The sequence below is a fragment of the Littorina saxatilis genome, linkage group LG14 (assembly GCF_037325665.1).
Source record: "Littorina saxatilis isolate snail1 linkage group LG14, US_GU_Lsax_2.0, whole genome shotgun sequence".
Lineage (NCBI taxonomy): Eukaryota > Metazoa > Mollusca > Gastropoda > Littorinimorpha > Littorinidae > Littorina > Littorina saxatilis.
The window spans coordinates 43,428,468-43,455,703 of record NC_090258.1 but is presented as its reverse complement, the minus strand read 5'-3'; the positions used below and the strand labels follow the sequence as shown (position 1 = coordinate 43,455,703).

General features: G+C 45.6%; 2 protein-coding genes across 6 annotated transcripts in view; one reads left to right on the top strand and one right to left on the bottom strand.

Moving 5' to 3' along the window:
• The window catches only part of LOC138947845 (uncharacterized), a 129,211-nt gene that overhangs the window by 81,027 nt on the left and 20,948 nt on the right, over window positions 1-27,236 (top strand). For 4 of the 5 annotated variants that reach the window (XM_070319404.1, XM_070319401.1, XM_070319402.1 and 1 more), the window contains 14 exons: window positions 637-753; window positions 1,442-1,690; window positions 2,213-2,338; window positions 3,212-3,337; window positions 4,974-5,102; window positions 5,562-5,687; window positions 8,217-8,465; window positions 10,912-11,022; window positions 11,184-11,303; window positions 12,327-12,446; window positions 13,702-13,821; window positions 14,334-14,594; window positions 15,695-15,964; window positions 18,889-19,017. In XM_070319404.1, coding sequence (XP_070175505.1) covers window positions 637-753; window positions 1,442-1,690; window positions 2,213-2,338; window positions 3,212-3,337; window positions 4,974-5,102; window positions 5,562-5,687; window positions 8,217-8,465; window positions 10,912-11,022; window positions 11,184-11,303; window positions 12,327-12,446; window positions 13,702-13,821; window positions 14,334-14,594; window positions 15,695-15,964; window positions 18,889-19,017 — 2,253 coding nt within the window. The remainder of the gene's footprint in view (window positions 1-636; window positions 754-1,441; window positions 1,691-2,212; window positions 2,339-3,211; window positions 3,338-4,973; window positions 5,103-5,561; window positions 5,688-8,216; window positions 8,466-10,911; window positions 11,023-11,183; window positions 11,304-12,326; window positions 12,447-13,701; window positions 13,822-14,333; window positions 14,595-15,694; window positions 15,965-18,888; window positions 19,018-27,236) is intronic. The other variant, XM_070319405.1, reaches the window with a different exon arrangement.
• Window positions 23,117-25,321, bottom strand: LOC138946790 (alpha-1D adrenergic receptor-like). Its single transcript, XM_070318192.1, has one exon. The coding sequence runs from the start codon at window positions 25,319-25,321 to the stop codon at window positions 23,117-23,119; it is 2,205 nt and encodes a 734-aa protein (XP_070174293.1).

Genomic DNA, 27,236 nt, shown 5'->3' with positions numbered 1-27,236 from the left:
CATTAATTGATAGCTTTAAAGGCTGCCATATTCGTAGCGTTCATTAATTAATTCATATTGTTTACATGTGCCAATAATGTTATAAAACTGTACCCAAGGGGATATAATAACGATTGGCTGTACCTTTCGAACACAGAAAAAATTATTTCAGTATTGCAAAGTGGTGTTGATAGTGTCGAATGTAAACAGAACAGTCTCAAACGCCATCTTTTGTTTACGAAACGTCACGATGGGACGTCAACGGTCTAAAAATAGCCCAAGTCCTGGAGAACTGTTGCTAAACAATGCAATAAAGAATTAATTATTTCTCGTAATCGGTAAGGACTTCAAACCTAAAACTTTGCAGGAAGCTTAATTTATACATCCCGCAACGATGGGAAAAGCCCTGGAAGTAAATTAAACTAATTAAATAGGACTATGTCAGCCTTTAACCAATCATTGTTGTTGTTGTCTTTTAACGTGAAGGTTTTTGTTTTTGTTTTTATCGTGAAGAACTTTGATTTTATCTTTACAAACTTTGCTGTGATTTTGTTTTTTAAAGAACTTTGCTCTTTTTATTGTGAAGATCTTTGCCTTTTTTCATCGAGAAGAACTTTGCTGTTTCTGTTGTGAAGAACTTTGCTGTTTCTGTTGCAGACGTGAACGAGTGCAGCCTGAACCTGTGTTCTCAGAACTGCACCAACACTGACGGCAGCTATACATGTTCCTGTTACCCTGGTTACGTGCTGGATGACGACAAAGTCACGTGCACTGGTACGCTCTCCATTTTGTTAAAGTGTCATTTTCATGGTTTTCCCTTCGTCTGATGGTAGCGGCTTTTATCGCCAGATATACTGGTTGTAACAACTTGTAGCTTTCCCCTTTTCAGTTGGCCTCGAATAGCAGTAACTGCTGAAGAGACGATGAACAATAATAACCCACCGACCACCCGACCACCCCCTTTTCAGTCTTATTGCTTTTTTTTCACACGACGGAGCACAAAACAATAGAACTAATTGTGTCTCTGTTTGACCCGTTCAGCATTATGACTGTAAAGGAACAGACCATTATGTAACTGGATGCTTGTTGCTTTCGCATGACACGTCAACCTATTTGGCTATTCGTAATAATATGACTAGTATCTGTGTTGTTTAATGCTTTAACCGGTACCCATGATGTTCAAAATGTAACGGGTACCCATGATGTTCCAAGATGTAACGGGTACCCATGACGTTCCAAGATGTAACGGGTACCCATGATGTTCCAAGATGTAACGGGTACCCATGATGTTCCAAGATGTAACGGGTACCCATGATGTTCCAAGATGTAACGGGTACCCATGATGTTTCAATGTGTAACGGGTACCCATGGTGTTCCAAGATGTAACGGGTACCCATGGTGTTCCAAGATGTAACGGGTACCCATGTTTCATGCTGTAATGGGTACCAATGATGTTTGACAGCGTGTCCCGCCAACCAGTACGGCGAGTCGTGTAGCAGCATGTGCGAGTGTCGGGGTCAGGGCACGTGCGACTCTGTGCGGGGCTGTGTGTGCACCAGCGGCTGGTCAGGGGTCAACTGTCACGTGGACGTGAACGAGTGTTTGAATGCCAACGTCTGTCCCGCCAGCCAGGTCTGCTCCAACACCAACGGTTCCTTCACCTGTGTCTGCCCCACCGGCTTCGCCATCAGCAACGTCACGCAGTGCGTGGGTGAGTCCCCTGAGCAGTGTTCTCGTTGATGCTGATTGGAGTACATTAATGTCAAGGTCACACAGTGTGTGGGTGAGGGTGAGTCCATTGTGTTTGTCCCGCGGGGTTCGTCAACAGCAACGTCACGCAGTGCGTGGGTGAGTCCATGGTGATGGTGTGTTGATTTGATATAAAACAGGATCTACGTCACACAATGTGTGCCCCTCTCCCCTGGAGTACCATTCTGTTGATGTTCTTTTCTCTATACTTTATTTTCTGTATTTTGTGAACATTTTCTGATACATGTAGCTTTGATAATCTACACCTGTAGGTGTACTTTGTAATTTCACGCTGATTTGTACAACCTCAACAGTCAGAAAAAGTGTGCGATTTTGGTATTGTTTTCAGGTGAGGCCTCTTGCGTTGTGTCAACATGACTTGTGTATCAATGTGTGTATAATGTGTGTTGTATTCACCTGTTCAACAGGTGTGTAATGTGTTTACCTGGTCAACAGGTGTGTAATGATGTGTGTACCTGTGCAGACATCAACGAGTGTCTGACGCCGACACTGCACAACTGTGAACAGGTGTGCTCCAACACCCTGGGATCCTACGTGTGTTCCTGTGACCCTGGCTACACCTACGACGCCACCTCCAACACCTGTGTCGGTAAGTACACCTTGCAGACAGTGTATGTAGAGAGTTCTGGATTACCTGGACGTACAGTGGACCCCCCCCCCCCCCCCCGAAAGCGGCGTATGGCTGCCTAAATGGTGGGGTAAAAACGGTCGTACACGTAAAAACCCACTCGTGCGAAAAACACGAGTGCGCGAGGGAGTTTCAGCCCATGATCGCAGAAAAAGAAGCCCCCCCCCCCCCCCCATATAGGATTCCCTCCCTTTAGAGCTTTGTTTTCTCAGACTTGTTGTTCATAACCTCTATAAATCTATTCCCATTTTAAGACTACCTCCTTGTTAAGTCGCAGATTGTCGGAGGTCGTAACAGGGGGGTTCCACTGCACGAACACATCCGGGCTCCGGGCTCCGAGTGAAGGATCTTTTTCACTGCAACTTGACCCACAGCAATCTAGCGTACGCAGTAGCAGCTGCATCTTCCTTTGGGCTCCCGTGCACCGTTTGTACGGTGTGTTAAGTGATGTGCACGCTGTCAAGTGATTATATTATCCTCACAGCTTTACCAAGAGCAGTTCTGGCTGTATCTCTCTTTTGGCTTCCAGTGTTTGTTAAGTGATGTGCATGCTGTCAAGTGATTGTATTCTCACAGCTTGACCCAGAGAAATCTAGTGTACGCAGTACCAGCTGTATCTCTCTTTTGGCTTCCAGTGTTTGTTAAGTGATGGGCATGCTGTCAAGTGATTGTATTCTCACAGCTTGACCCAGAGAAATCTAGTGTACGCAGTACCAGCTGTATCTTTCTTTTGGCTTCCAGTGTTTAAGCTATTTGCATGTTGACAAGTAATTATATTCTCACAACTTTATCGAGAGAGAAACACGCTTACATGGAAGAATTGAACTGTTTCAGACATCGACGAGTGCGTGACAGAAACAGACCGGTGTGACCAGCAGTGCGACAACTACCCGGGGTCAGCCAACTGTGACTGTCGTGAAGGTTTCGTCCTCAACGACGACAGGAGGACTTGCAGTAAAGGTCAGTTCACACTCGCATCACTCGGAGACTGGCACGAGCTCCTCGTTGAAATGCACTGACCTTGCTTTTCTTAGTACCACAATAAACCATTGTGCTGTCAAGAACTCGTTGATTGTCGAACATCGTGTGGCAGGGGGTGGAGTCCTTGTCACAATTTGTTGTCGTAAAATGGTCAAAACTTATTCAGCTAAAGTAATGTTGGTGTTGACGTCATTGTCTTCCTCCAAAACTGTTAATATCTCTCTCAGATATCCTTCAGGTCAGGGGTCATTGTGAGGTAATCCGTGTCTGTGTTGACGTCATTAAAGTGAGGTAATCCGTGTCTGTGTTGACGTCATTAAAGAGGTCAGACAGAAAGAAACAGGTGCGCGTCTGGCTCAGGTCGGAGTTGACTCCTTGGTATTGTTTGTTTCGACGTGGCTGTAAATTGAGTCATTTAGGTTTCAAAGGTTTCAAAGGTTTTATTTTGGCTTTAGGCCCAGGGCATTGAAGCAAACACAAATACACAATTAAGTCACACGCACAATGAGAGTGCACGCAGGCACAGCAAACAGTGTATTGAATTAAACACCACAAGAAAAACAACACACTAACAAAAAGAAACCGCATCTTCATCAACTAGAGCTCTACCTCACAAAATTAAGAAAAAAAAACAAACTAAAAAAAACAAAAACAAAAAAAAAACAGACAAAACCAACAGAGAAAGAACCACAACAAAACACAACGAAACACGTAGATCATCCAGCGAAAATAACTCATAATAACACTAACAAACTTAGCCAACTTAACCAACTTATTTTTTGATTTTACATTCAATAATTTTCAATATACTTCTTTCGTTCTTTCACGACACTCTCATAATTTTTGACAATTAAACAAAAAGTGGAATTCATCTCCTATCTCACCACTTCCACACGGCTTACACACTCTCATATTGACAATTAAACAAAAAGTGGAATTCATCTCCTATCTCACCACTTCCACACGGCTTACACACTCTCATATTGACAATTAAACAAAAAGTGGAATTCATCTCCTATCTCACCACTTCCACACGGCTTACACACTCTCATATTGACAATTAAACAAACAGTGGAATTCATCTCCTATCTCACCACTTCCACACAGCTTACACACTCTCATATTGACAATGAAACAAAAAGTGGAATTCATCTCCTATCTCACCACTTCCACACAGCTTACACACTCTTTCGTCCCTAGGGATATTCAAAAAACGGATAACCAAGATCTCTGTATTCGCGTAAGATTTCATTGTTAGACAGTCCTGAAAGTGCAACAAATGGTGTACTCGCATTTGGCTAGTGATTCTGAAAAGTTACTAGCCAGAGAGAAAACTTTGCTAGCCAAACCAACAAATTGTTTCAGCAACTTTACTCGCATTTGGCGAGTAGATGAACATTTGTACTCGCCAGTTACATGTTTCTACTCGCTATGGCGAGTAAAATACTTGCCACTTTCAGGCCTGTTAGGTAATCCGTTTCTATGATGACGTCATTGCGATCATGACAGACAGCAAGACACGCTTATAGTTGCCTGGTATTAAATGATTTTTGTGGTGATTGTTGCGTGGCTGTACATGACGTCATCTAGGCTAACCAAGACTATTGTGTTGCAGAGCGTGACCCGTGCGAGGCACTATCGGACAGCAAGAATTGTTCATACGGGTGCGAGGTGGTGGGGGGAGCCGCTAAGTGCTACTGTAAGAGTGGATACCAGCTGGCAGTGGATGAGGAGAGCTGTGTAGGTGAGTGACGTCATTGTTATGGCAAAAATGGTCTGTCAAAAAATGTGTGTTGTTGATTTGTTGTTGTTGCAGTGAGTGTGCTTGTCTCTCTTTCTGTCTGTCTGTCGGACTGTCTCTCTGTCTGTCCCATCGACTCCTCCTACCCTCTTTTTCCTTCCCCTCTTTCTCTCTCTCTCTCTTTCTCTCTGTCTCTCTCTCTCTCTCTCTGTCTCTCTCTCTCTCTCTCTCTCTCTGTCTCTCTCTCTCAGAAACAGACACCAGCACACTCACACACATCAACAACCTCTCGCCAACAAACTCAAAACACACACACACACGCACACACAAACACGACCCCCACCCCCCACACGCACACACAAACACACACAAAAAACACACACATTTCCACCAACAACCCCCCCCCTCCACACACACACACACTCTGACAGCAGTATAGACAGTGTGCACGGTGTGTTCCAGACATTGACGAGTGCAGCAGTAACAGCACCAACAGGTGTACCCAGCAGTGCAGCAACTCACCTGGATCCTACACCTGTGCCTGCGCCACCGGATTCTCCCTCGACAACGACGGTCGCACCTGCACAGGTAGGCTCCATGTTCATTCACTTCGCTTAGCTCGTGCACAGGTAGGCTCCATGTTCATTCACTTCGCTTAGCTCGTGCACAGGTAGGCTCCATGTTCATTCACTTCGCTTAGCTCGTGCACAGGTAGGCTCCATGTTCATTCACTTCGCTTAGCTCGTGCACAGGTAGGCTCCATGTTCATTCACTTCGCTTAGCTCGTGCACAGGTAGTCTCCATGTTCATTCACTTCGCTTAGCTCGTGCACAGGTAGGCTCCATGTTCATTCACTTCGCTTAGCTCGTGCACAGGTAGGCTCCATGTTCATTCACTTCGCTTAGCTCGTGCACAGGTAGGCTCCATGTTCATTCACTTCGCTTAGCTCGTGCACAGGTAGGCTCCATGTTCATTCACTTCGCTTAGCTCGTGCACAGGTAGGCTCCATGTTCATTCACTTCGCTTAGCTCGTGCACAGGTAGGCTCCATGTTCATTCACTTCGCTTAGCTCGTGCAGAGAGCGCACAGAATCTCTCTGTAAAGATACGGTGACTCTCGCAGATTATTCAAGCATTTAGCATTTTTAGAGATGATAGCGTTTGAGTAAATCTGGATACTGCCCCACATGCCACACCCCCACCCCCCTTTTGAAGACACCCAAATGTAAGACTTCTTCCCTTCCTTTTTACATTTAGTCAAGTTTTGACTGAATGTTTTAACATAGAGGGGGAATCGAGACGAGGGTCGTGGTGTGTGTGTGTGTGTGTGTGTGTGTGTGTGTGTGTGTGTGTGTGTGTGTGTGTGTGTGTGTGTGTAGAGCGATTCAGACTAAACTACTAGACCGATCTTTATGAAATTTGACATGAGAGTTCCTGGGAATGATATCTTTGATGACGTCATATCCGGCTTTTTGTAAAAGTTGAGGCGGCACTGTCACACCATCATTTTTCAATCAAATTGATTGAAATTTTGGCCAAGCAATCTTCGACGAAGACCGGACTTCGGTAATGCATTTCAGCTTGGTGGCTTAAAAATTAATTAATGACTTTGATCATTAAAAATCTGAAAAATTAAAAAAAATTTTTTTTTATAAAACGATCCAAATTTACGTTTTTCTTATTCTTCCTCATTTCCTGATTCCAAAAACATATAAATATGTTATATTTCGATTAAAAACAAGCTCTGAAAATTAAAAATATAAAAATTATTATCAAAATTAAATTTTCGAAATCAATTTAAAAACACTTTGATCTTTTTCTTGTCGGTTCCTGATTCCAAAAACATATAGATATGATATGTTTGGATTAAAAACACGCTCAGAAAGTTAAAGGGATACGCGACATTTGAAAGAAAATATGACAGTGCTCTAATATTTTCTGGGCAAGATATAGACACCATCCACATTAATTTAGTGTAAAAAAAAAAGTAGGGACACCGTTTTAGTTTTTTTGCTCTGAGGCCCTCTTTTCGGCAGTTTCTGAACATTTTGACCAAAACAGTGGTTATATGATATGCATGGTGTTCAGCAGTCATTAGTGAATGGGTACTTTTTTTTTATTGTGGTAGGTAGAATGTGCTTTTTAGCAACAAAATATGTCAATTGACAAAAAAAATAAAAGTAAACTTAAAACGATAACGACATACTTTGTTGAAATATTTACAAAAATCAGCGAATCTTGTTGTTCAAACAACCATAATGACAACATGGAATATGACAGCACTCTGATTTTTTTGCAGCAGGATATTTGATATCTTACCTTCAAAATAAATACAAGAAAACTGTAGGTCATCGTGCTTTTTTTCGAGTGGCAGCATCTTTTATACCCCTACTTTTTGGAGGTATTATACGCTACATTTGAAAGGAATATGCGAGTGCTCTAATATTTTCTGGACAAGATATAGACACTATTCACATTCATTTAATGTAAAAAAAAGAATAGGGTTACCATTTTAGTTTTGTTGTTGCTTTCAGGCCCTTATTTTAGCAATTTTGTGAGAATTTTGGGCAAAACGGTGGTTACATGAAAAATGCATGGTGTTCAGCAGTCATTAGGGAATGAGTATTTCTTTTTTGATTGTGGTACAGAGAATGCTTTTACTACTGTAAAACTTTTAGTAATCAGATGTGTCAATAAAAAAAAAATCAAAGGTAGACCCGGATGCCGCGTATCCCTTTAAAACGAAGAGAGGTACAGAAAAGCGTGCTATCCTTCTCAGCGCAACTACTACCCCGCTCTTCTTGTCAATTTCACTGCCTTTGCCACGAGCGGTGGACTGACGATGCTACGAGTATACGGTCTTGCTGAAAAATTGCAGTGCGTTCAGTTATTTTGTGAGTTCGACAGCTTGACTAAATGTTGTATTTTCGCCTTACGCGACTTGTTCACTTTTTCTTGTCATAGCCGCAGTCAAATTAACCTCCATTATGGGACATAACACTTCGTGATTAATAACCATGCAGTCATAAATCAAACTGGATTTATAACTGAATAATTATAATCACAATGTTGTACCTTGTAGAACTTTCGTACCTGTACCGTGTGTTGCCCTGTGCAGCGTGCGACACGTACCACTGGGGCGACAACTGCGCCAACGACTGTAACTGCAGCCCTCTGGGCACCACGCGCTGTGACGCGGTGACGGGGTGTGAGTGTAAGTCCGGCTGGCTGGGGGTCACGTGCCAGATTGACCGGGAGGAGTGTGTGTCCAGCCCCTGTCAGGCCAACGCCGTGTGCACGGACACCGCCGGATCCTACAGGTGTGACTGCTCGGCGGGCTACTCTGACGTCAGCGGCGTGTGTCAAGGTGGGTGCACTTCTGTTCCTCGCCGCTTTTTCATTTTGAACAGTCTACACTCGACTCCACTTAGCTCGACCCCGCTTAGCTCGTCCGCCGTTTAGCTCGTCGCCATATTTCTTCCCCGGGCTGACGTCCTTCTTTGTATCTGTAAAATTAAGCTGGTTAGCTCGTCCGCCGGTTAGCTCGTCCGCCGCTTTGCTCGACCAAACTTTCCAGTCCCAAGGCATGGTGTGACGTCATTTACGCCGGATAGCTCGTCATAACGACATTGTGTCGTCAGCGATGACGTCTTCTGACAGGATGACAGTAACAAAAAAACGTTCCATAAACTGCCAGACTTTTCGAATTGAATGTCAAAGAAGAAAACATGCGCTGTTTATCTGATTTTGCTACTTTGTTTCAATTTTCTCCCACTTATTAGTAGGTACAATGTACACACAAAACTTTCTTTGTATGACTAATTAGAATAATGTTTGGACAATGACACCTGTTTTTAGTTTCTTCCATTTTGTTGTTGTTTTTTTGTTTTAGTTTTTTGTTTGTTTGTTATGGTTTTGTTGCGCAGATTTTTTGTTGATGTGCATGTTTTTGAAAATGGTGTGTGTGTGTTTTGTGTGTGTGTGTATGTAAGCACGCAAATGAGTTAGTGCTTTTTTTGCGTGTGTGTTTGTGTGTGTTTAACTTTTTTCTGGCGCCGTGTTTACTTGGTTTTTCATTTAAAATTCTTCTCATTGGACTGCTTATTTTTGGATTTAATAAAAAAAATCCCAAGAAATGTGCTTTCTGTTTCATGGTTTACATCTCTCTCTCTCTCTCTCTCTCTCTCTCTCTCTCTCTCTCTCTCTCTCTCTCTCTCTTCTGCCTATCTCTCTGTTATTTTCATAGTAACACATGTTACAAACCCAATATGCGAAACGAATATAAACTCTATCAACATCTTACCGAGTCTATGAACAGAAATTCGTCATTTGACCATTGCACATCATAGCTCCTACTCCATGGTGATGAAAGGATTACTTCTGGTTTGTAGACACGGTAAAATGTCATGTTGTGAACAAAGGGCTATTCGAGGATGATCTACTAGATTGATAGTTATCTCAGAACCTGATACACCCGTTTACAAGTGTTTATGTGCTTTTAATATTGGTCTGGACGAATTCGCCGGATAGCTCGTCGCAGCATATCCCCCAGGGAAATTGGACTCCGTTTACCTCGTCCGCTGCTTAGCTCGTCGGCCGGTTAGCTCGTCGCGAATTTTTCGGTCCCGAGAGGGACGAGCTAAGCGGAGACGACTGTATTTGCTTTACTTTGTCATCGCATTGCTGGACGATCCGGGTTGCTCCCTCTCAGTGGAAAGCTACCAGGGCTGCGCTACCCAGGTGTGTGTGTTTTGGTGTCATCAGGTACCTGCACTTATGGCACAATGACCGAGGTCTTTTACGTGCCGCTGTGGTGTCATCAGGTATCTGCACTTATGGCACAATGACCGAGGTCTTTTACGTGCCGCTGTGGTGTCATCAGGTACCTGCACTTATGGCACAATGACCGGGGTCTTTTACGTGCCGCTGTGGTGTCATCAGGTATCTGCACTTATGGCACAATGACCGAGGTCTTTTACGTGCCGCTGTGGTGTCATCAGGTACCTGCACTTATGGCACAATGACCGAGGTCTTTTACGTGCCGCTGTGGTGTCATCAGGTACCTGCACTTATGGCACAATGACCGAGGTCTTTTACGTGCCGCTGTGGTGTCATCAGGTATCTGCACTTATGGCACAATGACCGAGGTCTTTTACGTGCCGCTGTGGTGTCATCAGGTACCTGCACTTATGGCACAATGACCGAGGTCTTTTACGTGCCGCTGTGGTGTCATCAGGTACCTGCACTTATGGCACAATGACCGGGGTCTTTTACGTGCCGCTGTGGTGTCATCAGGTACCTGCACTTATGGCACAATGACCGGGGTCTTTTACGTGCCGCTGTGGTGTCATCAGGTACCTGCACTTATGGCACAATGACCGAGGTCTTTTACGTGCCGTTGTGGTGTCACGGGGGAGGGAAACGGATAACGTTTCTGAGTTTCCATATAGTGTTGACTCGTGAAGGAGGAAGCGACCCGAATTTCCAACGAGGGGACAATGAAATACGAAAAATGAAAAAATGAAAATATACCAGTTCCCGTTTCGATCAGTAAATCAAACCTTCCATTTCTCTGTATTTTTTCATATCTTGGTCATCCATCGATGCCTGCTATGTGCTGATGGATTTGAGAAAGAAATTGAAGTAGTAAGACCGGCCATTTTGGTCGACATGTTTTGTATGATATCAGAGTAGGCATGACTATGAAGATAATGTGACCTGTAACGCTCGATAGGAACTTTTTGTTTAGACATTGTACCGCACTCTCGTAAATAATGTGTTGTTTGAAAACAAGATGTGACTGTTGACTTCAGATGTGAACGAGTGTGACATCAGCCCATGTGACCAGACGTGTAACAACACCATTGGTTCCTATGTCTGTTCTTGTGGCAACGGATTCACCAGCCAAGGCGATAGATGTATTGGTAAGTTTATAAATGTGTGTGTGTGTGTGTGTGTGTGTGTGTGTGTGTGTGTGTGTGTAAATGCACATGAACACATGTTTCCATTTTTTTCTGAAGTTTGACAACATTAGTGTGCCGTACTTTAGTGTACACGTGATCATCTCCAACTTTGTTTTGCGCAGATATCGACGAGTGTGTGAGCAACCCATGTGACCAGTTGTGTCGCAACACCAATGGTGGCTTTGCCTGTCAGTGCTACCCAGGGTTCCTTCTCAATGCCACCATGCGCACCACTTGCAATGGTAAGCCTTATGTCATAAATGTCTCTGTTTTACGCACCACTTGCTATGGTAAGCCTTATGTCACAAATGTCTCTGTTTTGTAAGCCTTATGTCACAAATGTCTCTGTTTTACGCTCCACTTGCTATGGTAAGCCTTATGTCACAAATGTCTCTGTTTTACGCATCACTTGCTATGGTAAGCCTTATGTCACAAATGTCTCTGTTTTACGCACCACTTGCTATGGTAAGCCTTATGTCACAAATGTCTCTGTTTTACGCTCCACTTGCTATGGTAAGCCTTATGTCACAAATGTCTCTGTTTTACGCTCCACTTGCTATGGTAAGCCTTATGTCACAAATGTCTCTGTTTTACGCACCACTTGCTATGGTAAGCCTTATGTCACAAATGTCTCTGTTTTACGCACCACTTGCTATGGTAAGCCTTATGTCACAAATGTCTCTGTTTTACGCACCACTTGCTATGGTAAGCCTTATGTCACAAATGTCTCTGTTTTACGCATCACTTGCTATGGTAAGCCTTATGTCACAAATGTCTCTATTTTAGTCTGTCAGACTCTATTTGTGTCATGTATTTTGTATAGTAAGCCTTATGTCACAAATGTCTATTTCAGTCTGTTAGGACTTTTTGTGTCATGTGTTTTGTATTATAAGTCTTCCATTAGAACGAATACATTAAAATGAAAAATTGAGCTAAACAAATTATAATAGGACATTGAATAAGAAAAAACAAACACATTAACATCTGATATTAATCAAGCACCCTTATTGCCACTAACTCTAACTCAGTATGCTGTTATTTAAAGTTAAATATAACATTATAAATACCAAATAAATGGGATCATCATTCTACATATATTTCACAATCATATTCGTAATCATAAAACACTGAACGAAAAAACACCCCACACAAACAAGTAATGTAAATTGTTATTTGATTCTGATTTTGGAACGTTAGCTGTCGAGCTGTTTTTCAATGTCACAAAACAATGAGTGACAACGTGTGTTGTGTTGTGTTGACCACAGTCCAAACAGCCTGCAGCAGCAGCAACACGTGTGAACAAGGGTGCCGGGTGGTCAACGCAACTGACCAGTGTTTCTGCCTCGCTGGCTTCACGGTTGCCTCCAACACCAGTCTCTGTAATGGTACGTGTTTGTGTGTGTGTGTGTGTGTGTGTGTGTGTGTGTGTGTGTGTGTGTGTGCGTGTGTGTGTGCGTGTGCGTGCGTACGTGCGTGCGTGCAGACGTACATGCTCGCGTGTGTGTGAAGAAAGCAAAAGAAACAAGGCCTCAAGCATAATGATCCTCCAGACGCTGGTGTTGACAGCACATGTTGACAGACCTAAGCGCGAGACCAAGAAATGGTATAGACACTTTTTTCATTGATGCCATAGGGTAATTGTATGGATTGATTTCGAATGAACATTTTTGAATGTGATACCCCCTGACCCATTTATTCATAACGTGTTATACAGTACTTGTATGCCAATAATTAAACCCCATGTATACTATGTCCCCTGTCTTTTCAACAACCCACCCTACTGTCTATGTCTGTGTCTTGTCTAGGTATGTGCGTGTGTATGCGCTAAGACAGCCATACCTTATGTTGATAAACTCTGTGTATGCTGTATGTTATGTTGTGTTTATGTGTATATAAAAGAAATAAAATTATTAAAAAAATTTTTTTTTTTTAAAAAAGGGTCAAAGACATGAATGATACAAGTGTCGTTTTGCTTGGTGTTCACAGCACATGTTGACAGACCTGAGCGCGAGACCAAGACATCAATCAATCAATCAATCAATGAGTCTTATATCGCGCATATTCCGTGGGTACAGTTCTAGGCGCTCTGCAGTGATGCCGTGTGAGATGAAATTTTATACGGCCAGTAGATTGCAGCCATTTCGGCGCATATTTACCTTTCACGGCCTATTATTCCAAGTCACACGGGTATAGGTAGACAATTATTAACTGTGCCTAAGCAATTTTGCCAGGAAAGACCCTTTTGTCAATCGTGGGATCTTTAACGTGCACACCCAATGTAGTGTACACGGGGGGAGGTTCGGACACCGAAGAGAGTCTGCACACAAAGTTGACTCTGTGAAATAAATTTCCGCCGAACCTGGGATCGAACTCACGCTGACAGCGGCCAACTGAATACAAATCCAGCGCGCTACCAACTGAGCTATATCCCAAAGACATGAATGATACAAGTGTTGTTTTGCTTGGTGTTCACAGCACATCTTGACAGACCTAAGCGCGAGACCAAGACATGGTCAAAGACATGAATGATACAAGTGTTGTTTTGCCTGATGTTGACAGCACATGTTGACAGACCTGAGCGCGAGACCAAGAAATGGTAAAAGACATGAATGATACAAGTGTTGTTTTGCCGTGTTACAGACATCAACGAATGTGACAACAACCCCTGCATCAACGGCACGTGCACCAACTATGATGGAGGCTTCAACTGTAGCTGTGCTAGTGGCACTAAGCTGCTCAACGACGGAATCACATGTCAAAGTCAGTATGGCCTGTCATGTGACGTGTTGTATGACGTGTGGTGTGACGTGTTGTATGACGTGTGGTGTGACGTGTTGTATAACGCGTGATGTGACGTGTTGTTTGACGTGTGGTGTGACGTGTTGTATAACGTGTGGTGTGACGTGTTGTTTGACGTGTGGTGTGACGTGTTGTATGACGTGTGGTGTGACGTGTTGTATGACGTGTGGTGTGACGTGTTGTATAACGTGTGGTGTGACGTGTTGTATGACGTGTGGTGTGACGTGTTGTATAACGTGTGGTGTGACGTGTTGTATGACGTGTGGTGTGACGTGTTGTATAACGTGTGGTGTGACGTGTTGTATGACGTGAGGTGTGACGGGTTGTATGACGTGTGGTGTGACGTGTTGTATGACGTGTTATATGGCGTGTCGTGTTACGTGTCGTATGACCTGTCGTGTGACGTGACATATGACGTGTTGTGTGACGCGTCACGTGACATGTTGTTTGACGTGTTTTATGACGTGTTGCAGAGTGCCCGGAAGGTAAATTCGGACCGTCCTGCACCAGCACCTGTACGTGCAACGTGACCACCACGCTGTCATGTGACGCCATCTCGGGCCAGTGCAGTTGCAAGGAGGGGTGGACGGGGGGAAACTGCAGCAGTAACATCAACGAGTGCCTCAACGCCACCATCTGTGACGGCGTCAGCAACTCAACGTGTAACGACACCCAGGGGTCCTACCTCTGTCAGTGCGATATCGGTTTCTTCTCGTCCAGCGGCCTGTGTGTCCGTGAGTACCTTATACCATTCCTGGTCTGATTGTTGTAGCTAGCTTTACTCGGTGTTTGTTGCTGTTGTGTCAGTGTCATGACGGCTTCTTCTTCGTCCGGCGGCCTGTGTGTCCGTGAGTACCTTGTACCATTCCTGGTCTGATTGTTGTAGCTAGCTTTACTCGGTGTTTGTTGCTGTTGTGTCAGTGTCATGACGGCTTCTTCTTCGTCCGGCGGCCTGTGTGTTTGTGTGTTTATCTTGCGTTTTGTAGAACTCGTACTCTTTATGTTTGTGTCAGTGTATGTCAGTGTGTATGTCTTGTCTATGATAGTATATATATATGTCAGACTCTCTCTGACTCTCGTACTTTCGCAGTCTCACACAAGATGTCAGTTGTTTTGTGTCGACGCATGATGTGTTATTTGTAACAGTATCCTTAGCGAGAATATCTGGAGATTGCCACTACTGAGCGGATTCAAAACATTATGAGCCCCAAGTCGACTTCGCGAAGTCTTCTTACCAAAAATTCAATCCAAAGCTTTGCACAGCAAGCTTAGTGAAGCGGACTCAGCGAAGTCCACTTCGTGCACTTAATATCATGCTTTAGGTAGGCAGGTACTCTTAAAGCAAATCTGCGGCCCTGAAAGTCGGTCATGCCAGCTTCATTACTTACAAGACAGCTTTTGTCATGTGTGTGCAAAAGCCAGCCACGTCCACTCACTCACTTTGACACCTTCTTGTTATTCGGTCTTCAACCCCTCGCGGGTTAGGGGGAAGAATTTACCCGATGCTCCCCAGCATGTCGTAAGAGGCGACTAACGGATTCTGTTTCTCCTTTTACCCTTGTTAACTTGTATAGAATATAGTCAATGTTTGTAAAGATTTTAGTCAAGCAGTATGTATGAAATGTTAAGTCCTTTGTACTGGAAACTTGCATTCTCCCAGTAAGGTCATATATTGTACTACGTTGCAAGCCCCTGGAGCAATTATTTGATTAGTGCTTTTGTGAACAAGAAACAATTAACAAGTGGCTCTATCCCCCCCTTTCCAAGTCGCGATATAACCTCCGTGGTTGAAAACGACGTTAAACACCAAATAAAGAAAGAATTCGGTCTTCAGCGTGTGACGACAGCCACTACGGAACCCAGTGCACCCAGCTCTGTTCCTGTGACCGCGCCAACACGCAGGACTGTCATGACGACACGGGGACCTGCACGTGCAAGGCGACGTGGAAGGGAGACAACTGCACCGATGACGTCAACGAGTGTGATACAGACAACAACACGTGCAAGACGTCACTGTCCGAAGTGTGTCGCAACACGCAGGGCGACTTCGCGTGTGACTGTGTGGCTGGCTATTCTCGACCCTCCGCTACGGACAACTGCACAGGTCAGTCATCCATAGTCCACACTGTAACGCCTTGGTCACTTAGTCCACACTGTAACGCTTTGGTCACTTAGTTCACACTGTAACGCCTTGGTCACTTAATTCACACTGTAACGCCTTGACCATTTAGTCCACACTGTAACGCATTGGTCACTTAGTCCACACTGTAACGCTTTGGTCACTTAGTTCGCACTGTAACGCCTTGTTCACTTAGTTCACACTGTAATGCCTTGGTCACTTAATTCACACTGTAAGTGTAACGCCTTGACCATTTAGTCCACACTGTAACGCCTTGGTCACTTAGTCCACACTGTAATGCTTTGGTCACTTAGTTCACACTGTAACGCCTTGGTCACTTAATTCACACTGTAACGCCTTGGTAATTTAGTCCACACTGTAACGCCTTGGTCACTTAATTCACACTGTAACGCCTTGGTAATTTAGTCCACACTGTAACGCCTTGGTCACTTAATTCACAATGTAACGCTTTGGTCACTTAGTCCACACTGTAATGCTTTGGTCACTTAGTTCACACTGTAATGTCTTGGTCATTTAGTCCACACTGTAACGCCTTGGTCATTTAGTCCACACTGTAACGCCTCGGTCATTTAGTCCACACTGTAACGCCTTGGTCTTTTAGTCCACACTGTAACGCCTTGGTCTTTTCGTCCAAACTATAACACCTTGGTCTTTTAGTCCAAACTGTAACACCTTGGTCTTTCAGTCCAAACTGTAACGCCTTGGTCATTTAGTCCACACTGTAATGCCTTGCTCATTTAGTCCACACTGTAACGCCTTGGTCATTTAGTCCACGCTGTAACGTCCTGCTCATTTAGTCCACACTGTAACGTCTTGCTCATTTAGTCCACACTGTAACGTCTTGCTCATTTAGTCCACACTGTAACGTCTTGCTCATTTAGTCCACACTGTAACGTCTTGCTCATTTAGTCCACACTGTAATGCCTTGCTCATTTGGTCCACACTGTAACGCTTGTTTTTTTGTCCATGATGTAACTCCTTGGTCTTTCAGTCCACGATATAACGCCTTGGTCTTTTAGTCACTTTTGTCCATTGGTAACGCCTTGGTAATTTAGTCCACACTGTAACGCCTTTGTATTCTAGTCCACACTGTAACGCCTTGGTCTTTTTGTTCACAATTTAACGCCTTGGTCTCTTAGTTCATGATGTAACTCCTTCGTCTTTTAGTCCAGAATGTAACGCCTTGGTCGTTTTGTCCACGATGTAACTCCTTGTTTTTTTAGTCCACAATGTAACGTCTTGGTCTTTTAGTCCATGATGTAACGCCTTGGTCTCTTAGGCCACGATGTAACACCTTGTTCATTTAGTCCACACTGTAACGCCTTTGTCTTTTAGTCCATGATGTAACGCCTTGGTCTCTTAGTCCACGATGTAATGCCTTGGTCGTTTTGTCCACGAAGTAACTCCTTGGTCTTTTAGTCCACGATGAAACGCCTTGATCTTTTAGTTCATGATGTAACGCCTTGGTCACTTAGTCCATGATCCACGTTGTAACATCTGTAACATATGTAGGGAAACAAGGCTCACTCGCTTATCTCATGATTTAAAAAAAAGATGTTTCTGTGTTTGGAGTGAGCTAAAAGCTGTCAGCTGCTACTTTCAGTACAGGCCTTCACCGAAAGCGGCATATGGCTGCCTGAATGGCGGGGTAAAAACGATCATACACGTTAAAGATCGTTGGAATTTCAACCCATCAACATAGAAGAATAAGACTTCGCGAAGACGTTTTTTGGAAAATGAAATGCTAGAGCTATGTGGATCGAGCATCTTGGAGTAGACTTCACCATATTAATATCAGGCCTAATGTTAAATCTGGGAGTAGACTTCACCATATTAATATCAGGCCTAATGTTAAATCTGGGAGTAGACTTCACCATATTAATATCAGGCCAAATGTTAAATCTGGGAGTAGACTTCACCATATTAATATCAGGCCTAATGTTAAATCTGGGAGTAGACTTCACCATATTAATATCAGGCCAAATGTTAAATCTGGGAGTAGACTTCACCATATTAATATCAGGCCTAATGTTAAATCTGGGAGTAGACTTCACCATATTAATATCAGGCCTAATGTTAAATCGGGGAGTAGACTTCACCATATTAATATCAGGCCTAATGTTAAATCTGGGAGTAGACTTCACCATATTAATATCAGGCCTAATGTTAAATCTGGGAGTAGACTTCACCATATTAATATCAGGCCTAATGTTAAATCTGGGAGTAGACTTCACCATATTAATATCAGGCCTAAGGCCAAAAAAAAAATAGGTCTGTTTACGGTAACATAGGCCAAAAAAATAGGGTCGGTAGGTCGGGATTTTTTTATTTTTTTTTCTCCCAAAAACCATATTTTTACGTTTTTTTGGAAAAAAACCAAATTTTTTTTTTTCCCCAAATGCCAAAAAAAAGTCTAGGGTCGCGCGAAAAAAATAGGGTCGGTTGGGTTACCGTAAACAGACCTTTTTTTTGTGTGCCTAATGTTAAATCTGGAGGCAAAGCTCAAGGTTTAGTGTGCTGCCCATTTGTCGACACGGGATAATGTTTTGGTGTTATTTGTCAACCAAGGACAATGTTGTCGTGCTATTTACCAACAAGGGATAATCATAATGTTTTGGTGTTATTTGTCAACCAAGGATAATGTTGTCGTGCTATTTACCAACAAGGGATAATCATAAATAATGATAATGTTTTGGTGTTATTTGTCAACCAAGGATAATGTTGTCGTGCTATTTACCAACAAGGGATAATCATAATGTTTTGGTGTTATTTGCCAACAAGGGATAATCATAATGTTTTGGTGTTATTTGTCGACACGGGATAATGCCTTGGTGTTGTTTGCCAACAAGGGGTTACGATGTCATATAATGGAGTTGCTATGTGTGCAGATATTGACGAGTGTCAGTTCAGTGACCTCAACACGTGCAACGCAAAACTTCAGAACTGTGTCAACAGTGTGGGCAGCTACGGCTGTGACTGTAAGGCGGGCTACACTAACATCACTGGCTCCTGTCAAGGTCAGAGTTCACTGGGTGTAGTGTGCGTCGTCTGTATTTGTCCACCTTGTGTGTGTGTGTGTGTGTGTGTGTCTGTGTGTGTGTGTGTGTGTGTGTGTGTGTGTGTGTGTGTGTGTGGGTGGGTGTCTGTGTGTGTGTCTGTGTGTGTCTGTGTGTGTATGACGTGTCTGTGTGTGAGTGTGTGTGTGTGTGTGTGTGTGTGTGTGTGTGTGTGTGTGGGTGTGTGTGTGTGTGTGTGTGTGTGTGTGTGTGTGTGTGTGTGTGTGTGTGTGTGTGTGTGTGTGTGTGTGTGTGTGTGTGTGTGTTACCTGTCTGTCTCAGTCATCATCGCTTGCCCTTTGTCTTCGGTGCTGCCTTGGGAGCGGGGTGGGGGGCAGGGAGCACTTCCTGTGTGATGGAAACCCTCGGAACAATGCTGACGGACTCCGTATCTCTCTTGCTTGCGTCACTCTGCTCAGTCTCACCCTCCTTGTCCGTCAATCGAACAATGCTGACGGACTCCGTATCTCTCTTGCTTGCGTCACTCTGCTCAGTCTTACCCTCTTTGTCCGTCAATCGAACAATGCTGACGGACTCAGTATCTCTCTTGTTTGCGTCACTCTGCTCAGTCTTACCCTCTTTGTCCGTCAATCGAACAATGCTGACGGACTCAGTATCTCTCTTGCTTGCGTCACTCTGCTCAGTCTTACCCTCTTTGTCCGTCAATCGAACAATGCTGACGGACTCAGTATCTCTCTTGTTTGCGTCACTCTGCTCAGTCTCACCCTCCTTGTCCGTCAATCGAACAATGCTGACGGACTCCGTATCTCTCTTGCTTGCGTCACTCTGCTCAGTCTTACCCACCTCATACGTCTGTCCGACAGCGTCCGGGTCACTCCCCGAGTAGCTCGCTTCTGGGCACGGCGCGGGCGCTGCCTGAGGGTCAGGGTGACCTCTGCTTTGACCCGGCTGTGCACGTGCAGTGACGTCAGACCCTTTGGCCGTGGACGTCCCGGCCTCGTGGTCCGCCCGGGTCTCTTCGACGTTCTTGGCGAACCGAATTCGTTTCTTGGCCGAGTTTAGCAAAGTCGAGGCGTGCGAGGAATGTTTCCTGAGTACGGATTTCCTAGCTTTGGACTTGACACAACCAGCTCTCTCAATCGCGCTGCTAATGCTGGCATTGTCACCCGGCTGTAGTGCGGTCACACTGATTTTACTGTTGGTCACACTGATTTTACTGACGGTCACACTGTTTTGAATGGCGGACATATTGGTTTTACTGGCGGACTCATGGGTTTGACTAGCAGGGAAATTGACCTCGTACTGTGAGACGGAATCTTCCTTGCCCGGAGTGCTGGTGAACACAGACGTGGTGGAGAGGGCCGAGTCAACGTCCGACATGGTGGGGTAAGAGAACCCAGCGTCCTTGTAGAAGGAGGTGCTAGTCCTCTCGCCGTTGGGCCGCTCGCGACAAGTAGAGCGTGAGCATCTGGTGCACCTCAGAGTCCTACAGATGGCGTGGCGGAAGTGCTTGTCAAAGAAGGAGTAGAGAAAGACGTTGGCAGCCGACTGGCACAGCGCGATCAGCATGAAGGTTTCTCGGAACAAGTTACCTTCTTTGCCCTTGCCGGACACCGCCAGCGTCAGGCTCGTCACCACCATGGGGAACCAGCAGACAAAGAAGAGTCCCACGGTGACCGTGAACATCTTGAGAGCCCGCATGGAACGCTGCATTTTGTGCAAAGACCGCCGCACCTTGTTCGAGTTCCGCCTCCACCTCCCGGAGGAATGTGACTGCAAGAGCTCTTCGGCGACCTTATGCAACTGAATCGCCTCGTTGAGGTGCCGGGGCCGTTCACTGTCCAGCGTGTGTCCCGTGCTGTCGAGTGTGCGTTGGATCAGCCGCTGGTGGTGCCTCGCCTTGCGAGCGATCAGGTAGTATAAGACGGAGGTTGTGATGACAAAGAGGAAGAAGAGGGTGCTCATCGTGTATGCCCGGTTTACGCCGACGACGCTGACGTGAGAGCAGTGACCCCTTTCCTGGTAAATCAGGAGGGAGAGACTGCCGGACAAGATGGCTAAGCCCCAGATGACCACTACCGTCGCCCCCAACCTCCCCCCCGACACCATCACGTCGTAACGCAGCGGGTGCACGATGTAGAGGTAGCGGTCAAAGGCGATGAGACACATGTGGAAATTGGAGGCCATGAGGCCGGTGTAGTATATGAAAAAGGTGGGCAGACACAAGAGGTGTTCAGTCGAGTCACTATTGTCAGCGTGCTCCAAGTTGTCAACTCCTTGGAGAACCATGGTCATACCGAGCAAAGTGTCCGCCACCGCCAGGGACACGATGTACACTCTGGAGACGGGGAAGCTGTGGAAGTAGATCGACAGCGCCACCACTACCAGCACGTTGGCGATGAAGGTGAAAATTCCCGCTGCGATCCACACCGCGCCTAGATACGGGTTGTGGTCCTCCATGTCTCTTCGTCGTGCAAAATATCCTATCTTAGAGTGCGGTGTTGAACCAGGAAATGGCGTCAAACAGATATGACGTCATGATTGTGTTCCGCCTCGAAATTTTTTGTCTCGGATCAATATACCCTTCGGATTAGTCTTGGCCACCTTGAAACAAAACTGGTGTTAGCACACGCCACGGATAGAACAGCTCGTCGGGAAATAGAACGCCTGTTGAGAGATGTGTTTGTGTTGTCACCTACATGGTGATAAGTGTGTTGTGTGTTGTGTGACAGACGTGTATCGTAGAGTTTTGTGTAACGGACGTGTAATTTAACATGTGTGGTGTGTTACGGACGTGTCATGTAACGTGTTGTGTAACAGACGTGTAATGTTTCATGTCGTGTAACAGACGTGGGATGTAACGGTTCGTGGTACAGACGTGTAATGCAACGTGTTGTGTGTCGTGTAACAGACGTGTAATGCAACGTGTTGTGTGTCGTGTAACAGACGTGTAATGCAACGTGTTGTGTGTCGTGTAACAGACGTGTAATGCAACGTGTTGTGTGTCGTGTAACAGACGTGTAATGCAACGTGTTGTGTGTCGTGTAACAGACGTGTAATGCAACGTGTTGTGTGTCGTGTAACAGACGTGTAATGCAACGTGTTGTGTGTCGTGTAACAGACGTGTAATGTTTCATGTCGTGTAACAGACGTGTGATGTAACGTGTCATGTTACAGACGTTTAACGTACCGTGTCGTGCTACAGTCCCCCCGCGGGTTAGGGGGGGAGTCCCATATTGGTTGGGACGAGAAAGAATTTACCCGATGCTCCCCAGCATGTCGTAAGAGGCGACTAACGGTTCTGTTTCTCCTTTTACCTTTGTTAAGTGTTTCTTGTATAGAATATAGTCAAGGTTTGTAAAGATTTTAGTCAAGCAGTATGTAAGAAATGTTAAGTCCTTTGTACTGGAAACTTGCATTCTCCCAGTAAGGTAATATATTGTACTACGTTGCAAGCCCCTGGAGCAATGTTTTGATTAGTGCTTTTGTGAACAAGTGGCTCTATCCCATCTCCCCCCTCCCCCGCGGGTTAGGGGGAAGAATTTACCCGATGCACCCCAGCATGTCGTAAGAGGCGACTAACGGATTCTGTTTCTCCTTTTACCCTTGTTTAAGTGTCTGGCATTATGGGGTGAGTGCTAGGACTGGTTGGTCCGGTGTCACAATAATGTGACTGGGTGAGACATGAAGCCTGTGCTGCGACTTCAGTCTTGTGTGTGGCGCACGTTAAATGTCAAAGCAGCACCGCCCTGATATGGCCCTTCGTGGTCGGCTGGGCGTTAAGCAAACAAAAAAACAAAACAAATGTGGAGCGAGTGTCAGTTCAGTGACCTGAACACGTGCAACGCAACAGTTTATAACTGTGTCAACAGAGTGGGCAGCTACGGCTGTGACTGTAAGGCGGGCTACACCAACATCACTGGCTCCTGTCAAGGTCAGAGTTCACTGGGTGTAGTGTGCGTCGTCTGTATTTGTCCACCGTGTGTGTATGTGTGTGTGTGTGTGTGTGAGATTGTGTGTGTGTGTGTGAGTGTGTGTGTGTGTGTGTGTGTGTGTGTGTGTGTGTGTGTGTGTGTGTGTTACCTGTCTGTCTCTGTCATCATCGCTTGCCGTTTGTCTTCGGTGCTGCCGTGGGAGCGGGGTGGGGGGCAGGGAGCACTTCCTGTGTGATGGAAACCCTCGGAACAATACTGACGGACTCAGTATCTCTCTTGCTTGCGTCACTCTGCTCAGTCTCACCCTCCTTGTCCGTCAATCGAACAATACTGACGGACTCCGTATCTCTCTTGCTTGCGTCACTCTGCTCAGTCTCACCCTCCTTGTCCGTCAATCGAACAATGCTGACGGACTCAGTATCTCTCTTGCTTGCGTCACTCTGCTCAGTCTTACCCTCTTTGTCCGTCAATCGAACAATACTGACGGACTCAGTATCTCTCTTGCTTGCGTCACTCTGCTCAGTCTCACCCTCCTTGTCCGTCAATCGAACAATACTGACGGACTCCGTATCTCTCTTGCTTGCGTCACTCTGCTCAGTCTTACCCTCTTTGTCCGTCAATCGAACAATACTGACGGACTCAGTATCTCTCTTGTTTGCGTCACTCTGCTCAGTCTCACCCTCCTTGTCCGTCAATCGAACAATGCTGACGGACTCCGTATCTCTCTTGCTTGCGTCACTCTGCTCAGTCTCACCCTCCTCATACGTCTGTCCCACAGCGTCCGGGTCACTGCCCGAGTTGCTCGCTTCATGGCACGGTGCGGGCGCTGCCTGTGGGTCAGGGTGACCTCTGCTTTGACCCGGCTGTGCACGTGCAGTGACGTCAGACCCTGTGGACGTCCCGGCCTCGTGGTCCGCCCGGGTCTCTTCGACGTTCTTGGCGAACCGAATTCGTTTCTTGGCCGAGTTTAGCAAAGTCGAGGCGTGCGAGGAATATTTCCTGAGTACGGATTTCCTAGCTTTGGACTTGACACAACCAGCTCTCTCAATCGCGCTCCTAATGCTGGCATTGTCGCCCGGCTGTAGTGCGGTCACACTGATTTTACTGTTGGTCACACTGATTTTACTGACGGACACACTGTTTTGAATGGCGGACATATTGGTTTTACTGGCGGACTCATGGGTTTGACTAGCAGGGAAATTGACCTCGTACTGTGAGACGGAATCTTCCTTGCCCGGAGTGCTGGTGAACACAGACGTGGTGGAGAGGGCCGAGTCAACGTCCGACATGGTGGGGTAAGAGAACCCATCATCCTTGTAGAAGGAGGAGCTAGTCCTCTCGCCGTTGGGCCGCTCGCGACAAGTAGAGCGTGAGCATCTGGTGCACCTCAGAGTCCTACAGATGGCGTGGCGGAAGTGCTTGTCAAAGAAGGAGTAGAGAAAGACGTTGGCAGCCGACTGGCACAGCGCGATCAGCATGAAGGTTTCTCGGAACAAGTTACCTTCTTTGCCCTTGCCGGACACCGCCAGCGTCAGGCTCGTCACCACCATGGGGAACCAGCAGACAAAGAAGAGTCCCACGGTGACCGTGAACATCTTGAGAGTCCGCATGGAACGCTGCATTTTGTGCAAAGACCGCCGCACCTTGTTCGAGTTCCGCTTCCACCTCCCGGAGGAATGTGACTGCAAGAGATCTTCGGCGACCTTATGCAACTGAATCGCCTCGTTGAGGTGCCGGGGCCGTTCACTGTCCAGCGTGTGTCCCGTGCTGTCGAGTGTGCGTTGGATCAGCCGCTGGTGGTGCCTCGCCTTGCGAGCGATCAGGTAGTATAAGACGGAGGTTGTGATGACAAAGAGGAAGAAGAGGGTGCTCATCGTGTATGCCCGGTTTACGCCGACGACGCTGACGTGAGAGCAGTGACCCCTTTCCTGGTAAATCAGGAGGGCGAGACTGCCGGACAAGATGGCTAAGCCCCAGATGACCACTACCGTCGCCCCCAACCTCCCCCCCGACACCATCACGTCGTAACGCAGCGGGTGCATGATGTAGAGGTAGCGGTCAAAGGCGATGAGACACATGTGGAAATTGGAGGCCATGAGGCCGGTGTAGTATATGAAAAAGGTGGGCAGACACAAGAGGTGTTCAGTCGAGTCACTATCGTCAGCGTGCTCCAAGTTGTCAACTCCTTGGAGAACCATGGTCATACCGAGCAAAGTGTCCGCCACCGCCAGGGACACGATGTACACTCTGGAGACGGGGAAGCTGTGGAAGTAGATCGACAGCGCCACCACTACCAGCACGTTGGCGATGAAGGTGAAAATTCCCGCTGCGATCCACACCGCGCCTAGATACGGGTTGTGGTCCTCCATGTCTCTTCGTCGTGCAAAATATCCTATCTTAGAGTGCGGTGTTGAACCAGGAAATGGCGTCAAACAGATATGACGTCATGATTGTGTTCCGCCTCGAATTTTTTTGTCTCGGATCAATGTACCCTTCGGATTAGTCTTGGCCACCTTGAAACAAAACTGGTGTTAGCACACGCCACGGATATAACAGCTCGTCGGGAAATAGAACGCCTGTTGAGAGATGTGTTTGTGTTGTCACCTACATGGTGATAAGTGTGTTGTGTGTTGTGTGACAGACGTGTATCGTAGAGTTTTGTGTAACGGACGTGTAATTTAACATGTGTGGTGTGTTACGGACGTGTCATGTAACGTGTTGTGTAACAGACGTTTATACAACTCCTGCAATGCAACCGAGGGGTGTATTAAATCTAGTTGATTATTTTTAGACAAGTGAGACATTAGAACGAACTACTTTGATTACACCAAAAATCACACGTGGATTATTCGAAGTAAGAATAAAGAGGGCTAAAAAATAATCAACACTAGAATTTATTTTTAGAACATTTGAAACCCAGACGATTGGACCCTGTTGCGGAAGAATACGTACAACGTTGACTCAAAACTGTAACAATGGCTGACGTGTATGAAGTACACGCATACCTCGCCAGGTTTGTTTCTGTGACTAGTCGACAGACGATGCCATTTGCTTTGTGTGTGTTTTTGTTGTTGCTTACTGTACGTGTAAAATCCAGTTCATTAACAGGCAACAAACCTTGCAAATTTCCAGAAGCTGCAATCTGAAGCGACCTATCTCTGATTCTAGCAGACGATCTCTCCAATGTTTAACACAAAATCAGCAAACTCTCCTGTCACATAGAACGTCCATTATATAGTGCAATGTTGAAATGAAGTTACTGGTCGGAAACATTTAGTCGCTTCTTCTGAGACAATCCTTGTTCTCTTATCATCTACAGATTTACCGCAGTCTTCACCACGCGAATTCACAACAGAAGTCAGACTTTCGAACATATACAATCTACGTAGGCAAGCACGATACGTCATGACGTCATATGATTCCTAGCATATTGACGTAATGCTAAACATCCGGTTATCCCGAGTTTTCTCCGTAATACATGTCCGGGTTTTTTTTAATGTTCGGTTATTTCCGTGGCTTCATGCGGAAAGGGAACCGTCGTCTGCTATCAACGACATGGACCATTCTGGTCCTTGTTGCTGACAAAAACATGATTTTAACACAGAATGTAATGTCAGAATAGCTATATAAACGCTATTGTGTTTTAATCGTAGCAATGGGGTCCGATATTTAGACCAGACAAGTATAATGCCGACGAGTCGGAGACTAAGAATAAAGTAAAAGAATAGGGACTATTTGAATGACGCGCATTTGACACTCTGAGTGATTAGGCTGAAATGAAATTGCCTACAAAATGTCGTCTGCATGACTGCATGTTCGACCCGTGTTGTTCGTTGTATAAATAGCTTAAACAATGACGACAACTCGTTGATTACTGGAAAATAAACCACTCGTGGGTATTTGCAGCCGCTTGGTAATTCAATCAATCAATGACGCTTATATCGCGCATATTCCGTGGGTACAGTTCTAGGCGCTCTGCAGTGATGCCGTGTGAGATGAAATTTTATACGGCCACACTCGTGAATTACCAAGCGGCTGCAAATACCCACAAGTGGTTTATTTTCCAGTAATCAACTCGTGGTCATTGTTTAAGCTCTCTGTAATGTTTCATGTCGTGTAACAGACGTGGGATGTAACGGTTCGTGGTACAGACGTGTAATGCAACGTGTTGTGTGTCGTGTAACAGACGTGTAATGCACCGTGTTGTGTGTCGTGTAACAGACGTGTAATGCAACGTGTTGTGTGTCGTGTAACAGACGTGTAATGCAACGTGTTGCGTGTCGT

Bases quoted from the DNA above. Each gene is read 5' to 3' on its own strand.
- LOC138946790 (XM_070318192.1), bottom strand. From the start codon at position 25,321: ATGGAGGACCACAACCCGTATCTAGGCGCGGTGTGGATCGCAGCGGGA.